The 15410-nt window shown below is 41.3% G+C and overlaps 1 protein-coding gene across 1 annotated transcript; it reads left to right on the forward strand.

Moving 5' to 3' along the window:
* The first annotated feature begins 7879 nt into the window (after nt 1-7879).
* Nucleotides 7880-9969, forward strand: c1d (C1D nuclear receptor corepressor). The gene is made up of 5 exons (XM_028424265.1): nt 7880-7974; nt 8256-8397; nt 8639-8705; nt 9067-9122; nt 9206-9969. The coding sequence occupies exons 2-5, from the start codon at nt 8260-8262 to the stop codon at nt 9410-9412; spliced, it is 468 nt and encodes a 155-aa protein (XP_028280066.1). The 5' UTR covers nt 7880-7974; nt 8256-8259; the 3' UTR covers nt 9413-9969.
* Nucleotides 9970-15410: the final 5441 nt, after the last annotated feature.

A 15410-nucleotide genomic window follows, 5' to 3' on the forward strand; every position in this document is an offset into this window, starting at 1 on the left:
CTCAGTTTTGTCTCATTAATAGGTTTTATATAATAACAATAAATAGTAATTACTTAGGCCCATGACTTTGCCATATGCTATGAGACTGGGGCCGAGCTGCGGGTGGTCGTACTGCTCCTGTGACATCAGCATGCGGACGATCTCTCCTGTGATGAAGGCATCATCAAAGCTTTGCTCGGCCACGGGCTTCAGAGGGAATCTGCAGTACACTTCCACAGCAGCCGGAGGGTCTGATGGCTCCAGCATCTGTGCTAGCTCAGTGTAGGCATCGTGGATCTAAACAGTTAAATTGATGATGATGAAAGAATGATCGGACTGTGGGAGAAATTCACTTTAGACACATGCCTGCTTAAAGAGCTCTATTCTCTCATCTAAGAGTACAATTTCTGCTACTGCCTGAAATCTTAATGTATTAGACTGACCCCTGGTGCCATGGCGATGACCTCTTGGTAGAGCTGCTTTGCCTGGTCCTGGGTGTTTGGAGAGCGTGAGAGGGCTCGAGCCAGACACAGCCGTGGTACATGAGAACTGCGGTTCACTGGGCTGGGTGTAGTGACTTTGTCTGCCACGGTTGGCTCTGAAACAACTAACATATAAATAAAGTATGACTAATTTGTCAAATCCTGGAAGAAATAGCATGTCAGAGATAAGAATAATAATGACAGAAGAGGAAAGACGTCAGATTTATTTTAGGGTATGAACTCTGAGCTTGCAGATTCCCTTCACACCTCAAGTTTTCACTTGACTGTACATGCACCACTTAATCCCTCAGCCATGCCTTACCCTTTGCCTCCTGAACACTATCAGGGCCGGAGTCCTGCTTGGACTTGTTGGCAGGGAGCTGGGGTTTAGCAGTGTTGCTTGAAGGTTTAGTAGATGATCTTTCTGGCTTGGCAGCTGCTCCAGGTCTCCCCCTACAGGAGAAAAAATATAAAAAACATGACAAACTCTAAAATGGATCACCAAAGTTCTGTTGTTGTTTAACAGTTGCGTTTGTGTAAAAACACATGGCTAAATATGGCTACACATCATATCTATAAGTGTTTAAAAAACATTTTTGTGCAACTTTAAAAAAAGCACCCATGAACAAAATCAACAACATCTTCTACATCACAGCTCTAATGAACACTTGACCCAGTCAGCAGGCTCTTGGTGAGACACACCTGGCTGCAGGGCTTTTGGCTGGAGGCTGGACAGCCTGCCTTCCTCTGACTGGAGCCTGAGCCGGAGCTGGAGCTTTCGTTACAACTGCCGCCTGTCCTCGAATGGCCCCTGCTCTGCCCGGCCTACCTCCTCTTTTTGCCACACTGGTGTCAGAAGGCACCTTCACTCCTGCTGGCTGGGCGATAGACCGCCCAGCTGCTTCTTTTTCAGCCTCCAGTCGACCCTGCCACCATTTTTGTTCTGAAAAAACAAGATTTTTTTAAGTTCTCCTAGTGTGTTATAATTCTAGACCTTGCAGATAAAGAGTGACTTACTGCTCAGCTGTTCAGGTGGATCTCCAGTCTGACTTTTGAGCTCCAGGTCAATGCTGGCCTGGAAACTGAGGCAGGCATCTTGTATGGCATCCTTCGACCTGTCTGAATTCGGGTTGTTGTCATACTGAGCCAGCTGTGCCAAACCCAGGAGACACAGGGCATTGCTGTCCCGTGGTGTGGTCACCACTGCTAAATGGCATGTCTGTATGACGCAGGAGGAAAATCAAGAGTTGCATCAGCTAGCTGCTACCATATCTTGCTTCAGATTTCCAATAGCTCAAGACACACTATTACCCTTTCCTGCATGTCCAACAGCTCCTGACAGGGGGCGATAGAGGTGAGACGTATGAGGGCTGTAAGGACCTGGCATCTCTTTGCCACCAGGGCCTGTTTCTCCATAGCCTGGCGCTCACCATCCTGGATCAACCCTTGCAGCAGCGCAAAGTGAGCATCCAGCAGCACCCACTCCAGCTGCCTGCTCACCTCTCCGCGGCACACACACTGACTCACACTCTGGGCAGTCAGCACTGTTACACTGAAGCATTCCAGCACAATAAAAGCAGCATTTAAAACTGGCTGTTGAATGCAAAGACTCACTGTGAAAATGAGCGAGACAGTTAATCGGATAATAAAAACACATACATGTGATAAACCTGTTCTGCTGTCACGGCCTTCCCGGACAGAGTGTTTCTCTGCTGCAGCTGGCCCAGAATGAGAAGACCTCGCAGAAATTGTGTATTGAGGCTGGACAGAGGCTCTGAGGGATCCCGGGCCACCCAGCTGTGGACAAAATCATGAGGAAGAATGGAAGATGAGACAAAATCACATATAAGCAAACAAGGGTATAGATTTCTTTTGGCTAGTTTTTTTTAGATTTTCATGTTTTAGGAAATATATTGTTATTGCATTAATAGCTACAATAGTCTCTTCAGCATTCTGCTCTCCCTTCTGCAGGCTTAAATAGAACATCATTGTACTTGCTGTTGCTGTCGTGCCCTCACACTCTCTCCCCCTCTTACTGAATGCATCCACCTCCACCACACACACCTCTTGCTGCAGCGCTGGCTGACAAAGTGCTCCAGTCCCTGTTGTAAGAACAGAGCTGCCTCCTTTTCAACGTCCTCAGAGGCTTTCTGCTCCTGCTGCAGCAGAGCCAGTCCAGTGAAGAATCTGAAGAAATAAATGCAACACAGGACAGATGCTGAAGAAAGACCTAGTTCTGAGTCTACCCAGTTCCAGTTTGCAACAACTAGTGACTAGATAAAATACACTCTGTATTTGGACTGACCTGAGTGCAGGGTGTAGGGGGCGCAGGGCCAGCCCGCTCTGGAGGTGCTGCAGGGCTTCTCTGCTCCTCCCTTGCAGCAGCAGCAGCCTTCCCACATGGAGGCTGTATTCCCAGTTGTCTGGACTCAGAGACCAGGCATCAAGGTACTTCAAAAGGGCCCGGTGGACACAGCTGCCCTCATCTTGCATGGCTGCACTGCTGTTCTGCAAGATGATGAAAGGTAAATCTTTAGTTAGTGCTTTGTTGTTTTTTGAAAATCATAGTTAACTGTGACCCACTTACTTTGCCAGTTTTCTTAGAGAGCCAGATATAGAGTGTCTGAACATAGTCAGCTTTGCTGGACTGCCCTTGCTCTTTAAGCATCTGATACTCCTTATCCAAGGCCTGGAGCTGGGTCTCCACTGTGGGCCTACCAAAGAAGCCATGCAACTTACACACAGCCAGGATTTCGTCCTTATGCGCTGCTGATTTGGCATCATTTAATTCATCTTTGTCCCTGTCAGCCTGCAGGTGAAGGAAGCAAAATGTGAGAGGTAACGTTTTCTAACAACTATATGACAATATGATTTAATGTTAGAAACATGTTATCTTCTTGAATGTTTCTTAAAAATCTATAATCTGCCCGTTTTTGATAAGAAATGTGTTTTTCCTGACAGCACCTGCTTCTGGAGACCATACATCTCTGTAGAGTAGTGCTGCTCCTCCAGAACTAGACCCAGCAGGAAGTGGAGCCTGGCATCTTTGGAGCCGAGTCTGATAGCTGACGCATAGCAGACAGCAGCCTGCTCCAGGCTATGCAGGGGAGACTGACCATCCTCATACTGCAACAGGTCCCCTGTGGAGATGCAAAAGATACAACACTGTTGGATACATACATATGGAAATTATGGAAACTTATGACATTATATCTCTGCTATCAGGCAGCCAATTGTCAGATGAACTCTAAAACATTAACCTTTGGTCCTTTAAACTTGTTTAAGCTTTAAAATAAAGCTTATTTATTATTGTAGTACAAAGCAGCATATAAGGGGTTCTGTATGGCAAAATCAGCTGGGAAACCATAACATTTTCAAACCCACGCACACGTCTCTCTGAAACTAAACACTTTGTTTTCATTTTGTTCCAGCACAAGTATTTTACAGTACACTGCATAATGAGGAAGAAAAACACGTAGCTCTCATGTAGCTGCCTTCTGTTGTACTTGGATGCGCCTTTAGCATGAAATATTCAGAGAGAGTAACTTCCCTTGTCCTTTATCTGTCAGAATGCACTGATGTCACAGCCTCTAAATATAATATTCCAAGAAATGTTACAAAACCTTTTCTTTCAGCATTTTCTACTGAGGGAATGTCAAATGATACAACTTGATCTCATTGCTTTGCTGCAACACAACAAGAGAGCCCCACTGAGCCTCTTTTTTATATTTTAAGAAGTCTGTCTTTGGCCTGCTCTGGTGTTACTTGTCACTTCAGTTCTGGTAACTGTCATGCAATCGTCTGGGATCAGTCTCAAATGTCCCTTCTCAGTCATCAAACAATTAGCAGGGAAAACTAGCTGAAAACACATGAAAAGTAACTTGAGTGTCTGCCACATCAGACAGAAGAGGACGCTTCAGAGGGAGCCACCAACTGGTCCATATCATGCAGCAAAGTAATTCAAAGAAAACTGCAGAAACTGTTAGGATTAATAATGCTTTAGATTTTTAGGCACTCTCACTTTGAAATTCACATTTCTGTCCCTACACTTTTCATATGGAAGGTGTTACATACCTGGCTTTGGCAGGTGTTGCCTGTAATGTGTCAGGTGCTCCTGAGCTAGTGCACACAGTTTATCCACGTTATCTTCTCCCGCTGTCATCTGTAGTCTTTTCTCCCAGTTACGTGTCTGTAGATTGTAGAAGTAATATAACATGCAGATAGGGGAAAGGATAAATCACAGATTCCACTATGGATGGTTCTAATCTCAGCCTCAAAAAAACATCAGATCATTGAGGCAAATGTCATGTTTGAACGTTTATTACATCATTACCTCACAACTGTGTTGAGTCTCTATCTCCAAACATCTGGATGATGCAAAGTGCTTCTTATACCAATCTGTCTCTGTTACATCCTTAAAGATAAAAGTACAGATAAAGGGTTATTCTATTTTATCTGCAGATCTGAGTTCATCATATTTAAAAACAGACGTTGGACAGTATCCTACTTGGTTTGCTCTTAGCTGTATAACCACGCACAAACACAGCTAGCTTTGCTGTGGAAGTTAAACCAGCCTTTAGTCACTGTGAAAGCAACGCTGACTTGTAAATAAAGGATGAGGCGAGTCAAGGTCAATAGCAACGATTCTGACCATGCTGAGCGCTGCTTAATCTTTCATACTGACCTTTGCATCTAGGTCCCCTGTGGGCTTGTGTGGACAGTCCAAAGAGTGTGACCCCAGCTCAGACAGCTTCATCACTTGATCACATCCTTTAAAATAAATAAATACTCAAAATAGATCCCAAATTCAAGATGGGTACTTTAGCGGTGCTGTCCCACCTTACTGAAAATGTTAAAGGGGAAAGTATATGTCCATTTAAATCACACAATTGTGGCAGCTTTAATCAAGCTTAATACACGCGACTATTAAAACTGTTTTGTTTACCTAGAAAAACCCATCTGATGATGCATGGGCTGATATAAGTTCCAGCCTCCAACTACCTCTAGAGGTTTTTAGTTAAGTAATAATATCCCTGTCATTAAAGGAACATAATCTTGGTCTGAAGTAACATGTCACATGATACTATATGGTTGTGTAATCAGGACTGTTGAGAGGTAAAGCAGAGTAGATCTACCATCTTAACCATGTAGTTACACAAGCATTTCTTACAGGTAGAGCTACTCTACAGACCAGCATAATTCAATCAGTCTTAAAATCTGTGAGCAGTGAAGACTGATTCAGTTCCTTGGAAGCTTAACAAACTACTATGCCCTCTTTTCTGTAAGTCTTTTGCATTGCTTAAGGCAAAAATAATAGTACCATAGATCAATGTGGTCTTCCTGCCAACCTTCAACTCAACAAAGCAACAACAGTTCTGCTGATAACAAACGTCAATGTAGAGGCTGAGATTCTGGGCCTAACCTCGATAAAAGAAGAAGCACTTGACTTGAGCCGCAGACATCCTCCTTTCGATATCCAGTTCAACGACCTTCCATCCATCTCCCAGAGGACAATCAGTGAGAGGGTTGACCTTTGACCTCCGTGCCAACATCTCAATATAAGGCCTTGAAAAGATGTTCTTTGGATCACTAGAAAACAACAAGTGTTTAATCTCAATCTTTGTTGAAGCAATACAACAGAGGGAAACGGTTTTTGATCAGTGGTCAATATTATAAAAAGTTATCACCAACTAATACTATTAATTATTATTTTTTTACATTAGAGCATCTGTTTTAGAAAAATGCTGTTAACTGAATAAATATGATAATGAAAGGTGGTATTAATCAATTTCCCATATTTCCCTGAGGGACCTTCCAAAAAGGGATTAATAAAGTCTATTCTATTCTATTCTATTCTATTCTATTCTATTCTATTCTATTCTACTGCCTCACCTGTTATTGATAGACACAGGCCTGTAAAAAGCACTTAGGGATACTGGACATTCATAGTCCAGCTGGAGCCTCCCATCAGTGAAGGTCACAGCCATGGGAATTAGCTCTCGAGTCACCAACAATGTGTACACCTGAGAGAGTTAGAGCAGCATCAGGTATACTACAAGTATAGAAGCACAATAGAGTTCAACTTGAATTAAACATAAAGTTCACATTAGAGAGTTCAACATTTTACTATGGAGATCAATCTTTGAATGATATAAGTGCTGCTTGTCTTGACTTCACATCATATCTATGTCCAATCATACCTGTGAAACACTGCCATCTGCTGAGCAAACCGAGATCTCCACCGCAGTGTCTCCAACATTCAGCGGGACTAGTTGTGAGCTGCTTGACCCATTCACTGTGACTTTTATGTTTTTGTCTGGCACCTTTGTAAGCACAGTTACTTTGCTACAATAAAATGGGACAATAGCTGTGGATAGAAAAGTTTACAGTAAGTGTAACATAGATATACCAAATGCATATTCATACTCAAATTTAACCCAAATAATGGCACAACAAGGTAAAGTGTATCACAGATAATACACAAAGTCTGTACTCACTATTGTATTCAAAGACTTTGTTAGAAAATACAGGTTCAAGTGGGATATCTCCTTCCAAAGCCAGGTCACTGAGCTCTGCAATCTTTCCTGACAGTTTGGTGATTTCCACTGTGTATTTCTTTACGGTGCCATCCTCAGCTACCACTTCAATTTCCACTCTGTTCACCGCATCTTTTAGTTTAATGGTAGTAGAACCATTACCATATAGCTGAAATATAAAACACATATACAATTAAATTTGACTTAAAATAATCTTGTAATATCATTCATCTTGCAGGATGGTACTCACAATACTGTATGAGGCTCCACAGTCACTAGTAACCAGCTCCAGAGTTACACTGTTGACACTGCTTTCCACGGTCACTCTGTAGTCTGTAACTTCTGGTGTGAATGCTGGCTGGAGTTTTCCAGCAGAGACGGAGAGTTTCTCCAAATCACAGTTGTCCATGACTCAAGCCTCTTCTGGTCTGATCGGCTGCAACAGAGTGTGCGGAGTCCAAGCACTAAACGCACTTAAACTTCTCACATCTCAACACACGCTCAGCTCCATTTACCACACTGACGCCCCGGGTTACCATGGTAACGGGAATACTCGTATTGCAGATATAAAGTTACTGCGCCAAATACATTATACTGGATAATAAGGTACAACTGCCGTGAGATATAATGTTGGTTTTTGGTTTTGATTATTTTTAAAGATCGCGCACATATGAAAAGTCATAAATATTAGAAGGGACATAAGCGTCAATAGCGTCAATTTAGTGGGAAAACCAGGTATTAAGCAGTAATAACAACATACAGTAAACTACATTTGTAAACATATCTATATCAAACTATAAAAGAAGCACACACCACACACATACATACACACGTCGTTTTTAGTTTTTCAAAGTGTCTTACCAAACGGCAGGCGGCAGTAAAGTAAATCGTGAAGAAGAAAAAGAAGAAGAAGAAGCCAGAGTCGTGTTGTTTTGACGTCACTTCCTGTTGGTGAAAGCGTGGAGTTTGCTAAAAGGGTAAATACAAAACGTTAGCGTTAAAATTGTTATATTTAGCTTTTAAAAATAACATTTTGCAGTTAAGTTAGTATCGCGCGTAGCTTTACACATAACTTTGACTAACTGCCACTCTATGTACAAATTTAAACGTTGTCCTTATAGCAGCATGCGTGAGCTCTTGCTAGCGACCAAGCTAGCTAAAACGTATTTTTATTGGAGCTTTCTTGTTAATCTGTGCAGTGTAATGGAATAATCGTGCTAGAGCAGTCTGCCTGTGTTTGACATTAATTATTTTACAGGAACATGGCAGCAGAAAGCAACACGGAGGACTACCCTCACGAGATAGACGAACAGCTAAAATCCTTTGACTCCTCAGTTAACGCAGTCAAAACCATGATAGAGAAGCTGATGGCAATGTCCAGGAATGATCTGGTGCAAAAGGTATAGTCAACATTTCGATGCTCAATACACACAATACGGAATGGTATTTTTTACTTTGCATGACTTGTAAACAGACATTTAACTTTAAGTTTAAGTATGCATCTCAAAGACATTAACTGTGCAGTCTGTTAAATAATATCACGTAGGTGAGTAACGTTTTTGGAAAGGGTAGAACATAATATGTAAAGTGCATTGTTTTGACCTTTTTCTGACTACATCCACTTTATTTTGTTTATGATAGCTGGATCCTCTTGATCAAGCGAAGTTGGAACTGATGTCTGCCTACACACTTAATTCATTATTCTGGAGTAAGTTGTGTGTTCTAGATTTTTGGTAATTTGTTGGTATTATGTTCACATATCTATTAGTTCTAAACTACTTTCTTGAAGGACTTTGTGTCTTCTATGCATTTCTGTTGTAGAAGAGTGTGCATTTATTTTTGTCAGATTATTTTGTAAGCTGGAGGATTCATGAAATATATAGAAGGAGCACAATTTGTTGGACTTGTAAATCTTTATATGTGAGAGATATGGCTTCTCTAAATGTCCGTTATTGTCAATCATTCACAAACCTCACTTCTGGGTGTGTCTTCAGAACCACAGTATATGTGTATTCTTTTCAACATTTTGTGAATTTGCAGTATCAATTTTAACAATTTCAACTTTACAGTGTACTTGGTAACTCAAGGAGTAAATCCCAGAGAACATGGAATCAAACAAGAACTGGTATGTATTTTTGCTAATGTGTGTTTTTCTTTCTAGTTTCTTTGTTCCTGTGCAGTCCTCTATAACTGTTCTTTGTTCTTCAGGAGCGAATTAGAAAATATATGAACAGAGTGAAAGAGATCACTGACAAGAAGAAAGCTGCCCGTTTGGATAAGGGAGCTGCTGCACGCTTTGTCAGAAATGCTCTATATGAACCGGATGACAAAGATTCTAGAAAACAGACAGCATCCAAGAAAGCAGCAGACACACCCTCTGAATCCCCACATACAAAGCGTCCAAAGCAGAGCTGAACTGAAGGAAAATCTGCACAGGTAACATCACAGTGTGTAGCCCCTTATGGGTGACAAACATGAGACTGCAATGTACACACTGCTGTTCACTTGAATTGCTCACCTGTTAGGAGGGTACAGGCATCTTTAAATGTCATTGGATGTCCTAGAAACAACAAATTGGTTGCTGTCTTGGATATTTTTAGATGTTGATTCTGGCAACTGCTTAATGTTACTTTATGATAAAATCTTTTCTATTTTGAAAGTGATTCTATGAATCATAAATTACATTTTTTTCTACAGTATTTAATACAAAACTGTCACAGCTGTATTGTTTTTAGAATTGCCTTCAGCATAAAACTAATCACCAGACAATGTGTTTGTATTTGTCTTTCTCATGTTATGCTTTTCATCAGTTTGACATGCTGGTGTAGGAAAAGCACAGATGCTGGTACATTCTGTCAAACCTGAATACAGCAGACCTAATGTCATTAGTAACACTTATATGATAACACATAGCTTTTCCTGCATTGACAATGTGTATTGTGAAAATGAGTAAAAGCCCCATTTAGTCATTATTTTAATAGCCACCTCTCTTTTTTTTACCCATTTTAGCCTGATGTGCATTTGTTCATGAGGTTGAGATGGAAATGAGTGAGCTTACAACACAGCAGGTCCTTTGTTTGTCAACTTGGACTAAAAAATATATATTTGGTGGTCACAAGTTTGTGGCCATAATTTCAGAAGTTATGTGCTAATTATGACAAAGTCCTCAAAGGATAAAATATTAAATGATCATATCAAAGTTTTTGGTTCTTCAGTGCATATTACGAACCTGGACAGATGGGTGCAAACTGCAATGTGACTGAGCAGTTTTAACAGATCTCGTTTTGACATAAATGTAATTCAGCAGGTCTATCACTGATCAAGTCATGATTGGGCAATGTAGTTGTTATGTTATTTTTGTACCTACATGGTAGTTGTTGGATTAGCCAGTGGGTCCATCAAGATGACCAATAAGCTTTTATTGACTTTTTGTTGACAAACTCAGAATAACTATATATATGGCTGACATTAGGGGGTGTATAGTTCTGTTGTAGAGCTTCAGTGAGCTTACAAAAATTACTTCATGAACTACAGTTGGGGTTGAAAGTTTGTAAGTACAAATGGAGCAGAGCATTATTTATTTCATGATTATAATCTGGCTCTGCCCTTATGTGAGTCAAACCTGTGACCTTTTGATTACAATTTAGCCTCTGTAAGCATCACAAACAGTGCTGTAGCTGCATGGCTGCACAGTATAAGCACAGGCTGTAAATGAGACTTCCTCTCATAAAACCAATGTCACATTTGATAAAGACACTCGTATAGCTTCCTTTTTGCAATTCCCTCCAGACAGCTGAGATCTTAATCTTAATGTACCCGCAAGTCACTGCATCCCTCTAATCAAGCCCAGGAAACAGTGAGGCAGTGAGTTAGTTTCTTAGGAATGCATCTTTTCATTCTTTTCATCATCTTTCCTTTTCTCATCCTCCCTGCAGCAGCGTCCAAAAATGACATTTGTTTAGCCAAACCCCCTACTCCATCTTTTTTACTTTTTCCACCAAGTTGTTGTTTCTAACTCTGTTCAAAGACATGTGTCAAACTTAGTCTGATGAACAGCCCTGTCTGCATATTGGAAAAATATGGATTTTTCCACTCCCCCCACTCTCCCCTCCTCCTCTGTAACGTTCGCCTTCCTATGCCCTCTTCCACACATGTGCTCGGTATAAAGGAGTTAGGTCACCGTGCGAGCAGATTTGAGCAAACAAACCCTCATGTTGAAATTGTGTAAGCTCCAGGCCGTGGTTTATCCCGCGGTTGTTTATTTATGCTGTTTGTAAGCAGTTTGCGTTGAGGAAGTTTACATTACATGGAGCAAAAGGCATCAGACCAAAAGGACCTCCTCAGGCAAGATGAAGGCAAGAGAGCAGATTTTTCTGTCTCCTTAACCTGCTTAGTTACACACATGACATGTTTTGATGCAGGTTGTAGTGAGAAGGGGCATTACAAACCTAAAGAGCATCACATAATGAGGGATGAGGTCTATGAAACCCTGTGAAAGCAGCTTTGCTTGAAACCATGGGTGAAATGACTTGTGAATGAAGGACGGACAGGGCAGCTTTATTCTGGGCACACCCAGAATTCCATACAGTCATTTGTGCCACTTTATATTAACCTTGGCCTTTCTGACAGAGTCACTGATTAATCACAACAGTGTTTTCATTATGGTTAGCCCTCACCGCCCAAATTGCCTTTTTAAGAGTCAGAGGGTGAAGCTGAAGCTTGGGCCACCAGAGTTCCAGCAGAATCGGAGCTTCTTCTGCTGCTATCTCCTCTTGTTTTCCCTGCTTGTCTCTCCCCTTGATTTTTAACCTTGTGCACAGAAACAAAATGAATGATTTTATGAGCCCCATTACGCTAATAATCAATTGTGTCAATAGTTGTACTCCTTGGTGAATTTCTCCAGCTTCTCCATATTTGATTGTCTCTTGGATGGTCTCTGGTCTCAAGTACACTCCACAGATTTTCAGTGGAATTTAAGTCAGGGCTTTGTGAAGGCCAGTCGTTCACTTCGCTCTGCTGTAGGTAGTTCTTGAGTAGAACAGACATACGCTTGTCATTGTGTTGCTCAGTTAAGTCATACAGGGTATCGAAGGGGGCTATTAATATTGACTTTGTTTATGTGAAAAAAAATGTTCTTTGCAAATTCAGGCTCTCTTAAGGAAAATACTATGGTTAAACAAAATGTGTCAAAAGTTTTTTGCTCTATTAAACACACTTGGGAAATATTTGAATTTCGTCTCCAAATGTACAACAAAACAACATCTGCATTTTGCTGTTGAGTTTATTACTTTTTTTAATGTTGTCTTATTCTGTATGATCTCTTTGCAGCTCAGTCATGTTACTTTACTGTCTGTGTGGGGGATTGTAGGTAAGAACAGCCCAAAAAGTAGGCCGGCTTGCATCTACATAATAGGACTGGATGTCTCTTGAATTTTTTCCTTCATTTCACTTTGTCTTGGTGATGTTGAACAAAGGCATAAATATATTTTTATATACATATATTACTGTTCAGTTCCATTGATCTGCACTACCTGGACAGAAAAAAAAATCAAGTCTCAAACCTCTACTGCATCTTTCCTCCTCCTCTCTCCTTTCCTCTCCTCCACCCTGCTGTACATCCCAGTGGGGTTTGGCCATATAAGAAAGTGACGCTATGCTGAAAACATGCACCGGGCCCTGAACCCTTCTCGCTAAACACATCACATCATCATCACACTTCATTGAGTTTCCATCCTTTACATTACCTTACTGCTGCAGAACAACACGTTCACATTGGGTTAGTGTTGGCCGCTCATGGCTCAGGCTAAATGAACTATTAGGTTTTCTTTTAGAGTAAACTTTGTCCTTTGCTTTGAAGATCTCATCTATTACTGTGACCTGATGTTTGCCTTTTGGTGCTGACCTGTTTTTAAGAGGGAAACCTAACAGTCCATCTGGCTGCAATGTGAAATCAGGGCTTTTCCCCTTTAAACCGTGGTCTTCCGATACATAAAGCCTTGGGATAACCATCAAAGACCTAAACGCAAAACCATCTCTTGAATCCTTTGCACACAAGCACACGAGCACATGCATATAATCTCAGATACACACACACACACACACACACACACACTCAGAGGGGCAGCTGCAAACACACTGTGAAAGCAGGAAAACGCTCACTGCTGAGAGATGTACAAAGGCGCACAGAAAATGGCTTACATGTGCATATATGTACACTCGGAGCTGATTGGAGGTGTGTAATGGATTGGATCCCCCTCATATTTCCTGGGACAGCGTTGTCTTCTAGGTCCATACAGAGGCGGGTGAGACCACAGCTGTTTGGACATAAATTTTCAGAGGAATGCCTTAAGTCTGAGCCTTGAGCATAAGGAGCATGACTGAAGATTCCTCTCCACATGACAAATGATCGCCCTAAGGACTTTTGTGTGTGTGTGCAAAAGTGGTTTCTCATTTAGGCCGGTCACAGAATGCATTCATTTTTTGATGATTTTTTTTTTTATGACGCATTGTATGTGCCTTTGCAGGAAGAGGTGCAGTGCAGGTCGAGGAGGCTAGCATGCAGACAGGAGCAGGTCTTCTCTGTTGTATTAGGGGAAACTGAACAGCTGGGGAAGAGGATGAGGGCAGCTGGTCCGTCTCATATAAAAAGTTAGACTCTCATTTTGTTTCCATACAGAAGCTAATCCAGGAGTCACGTTATGCTGTATGTGTGTGCAGGTTTGAAGGAATATATTACATTGTAGGTTTGGTGGCGAGCAGAGTTTCATCAAGTTGGTCAAATTCATTGTCAAATGTTGGACACAATAAAAGAATTAAAGCTTTATGACATAATTGTTTGATGTAGAAAATAAAACAGTCCTTTGCCCTCTAATGGATCCATGGATCTATTCCCAAATAAGTCTATACAGAGTTTTGGTTGTGCATCTAAACTGAAAAACATCTTTGAAGCACGGGGGAAATATCTGCATGCTTCTGCGAACTGCAAATTGAATCCTTCGCTTGTTGCAGTTTACAGCACCTCTGTGCAACCACACACCAAAAAAATAAAAAATAAAACAGGCAACATCTACCTCTTACTCCTCAGACACACCTGCTAGAAATGTGTCTCCTATCCACACCGCACACCTAGCTTCCTCTCTTCCTCGATAAAGTAAGGAGGTTTATGGCACATCAATAACCCCTCTCATCCCTCTTCCCTCGTACATTCAGAGCCGAGGTTTACAGCCAGCGCGGGGCGGAAGGCTACGGGCCTTGATGTGAGAGCCTGGGGCTAACGGTAGCGCTGGGTACTGTAAAGTGATGAAGGGCCTCTGCTTTTACGATGATGTGAATGATGTAGCCTGAGAGAGTAAAAGAGCTTGTGAGAGCAGCAGTGTGTCCATATACTGTGTTTGACTGGACTGCTGGGGAAGTGGATAGATTATATGCTGACTTGCTCAATATTTACATGACTTCTAAGACTCGCTGCTATTACTTGAATTTATTGTTATGGTGGAAACATCATCTAAACCTCTAAATTAGCACAATTTTAGGAACCAGCAGTGTTAATCTAACTTGTGTTAAAGAGACATTTATATAGTTTTTACCTGTTCAATTAAGAAGAATTTTATTTTATTCTGACTCTTTCCAATGGTGACACATTGGAGCCACAGGTCCTCAGCAAACGGCAGACATTGGTCAACGGCTGGCCAGTCACTTAAGTCACATAAAGATTTACACTTTGTGTAGCAGTGAGGACTGGAGAAGATTGTTTTGGAGGAAATATTTATGTTTGATTTTAGATCTTTTATGAAGTTATTGACAAGCAAAATATAAGATTTTGTTTAGAAGTCATTTATAAAAATATAGATCTGTGACAGTTACCACAGTTACCGGTAGTGATCCAGATAATACTGGGGCTTAAGTAGTTTAGAATTTCCAACCAAATGTGTAGGTTTCAATATGTCCCCATGCAGCCACAGGGAGGCAGTCAAACACAGCAGTACAAAGTGTGCTCTCCAGTCAGGCTTGAGTGGCAAGCTGAGGTTTGCTTTTCTTCCTACCACAGAGCAGATCAGAGAAGATTAGCTCTCGCTTGGCCAGTAATCACCCTTATCACACAAGAAAACGGCAACAATGCCGAGAGTTTAATGACAGAAGTAATTGTTGTGGAAGTCCCGCGTTATGCTGTGCTGGTGTGATGAATGACAACCGCAATGCACCGCGCTGTGAGGAGATTGCTGCTGTATGTTGTTATTTAAACCCATTTGTTATGGTTGCAACTTCCCTCTGGGGATGTTTGAGCCGAGGGAAGTGACTAAGTTTGAAAGTGGAGAAGTTTTATTTTTTTCCTCAATGAAGCACACGGTTTTTAATGGTGATAAATTAAAGTGACATTATCTGCTTTTGTGATGTGGATTTATTCTTCCTTCAC

Source organism: Parambassis ranga, chromosome 15, assembly GCF_900634625.1.
Source record: "Parambassis ranga chromosome 15, fParRan2.1, whole genome shotgun sequence".
NCBI lineage: Eukaryota > Metazoa > Chordata > Actinopteri > Ambassidae > Parambassis > Parambassis ranga.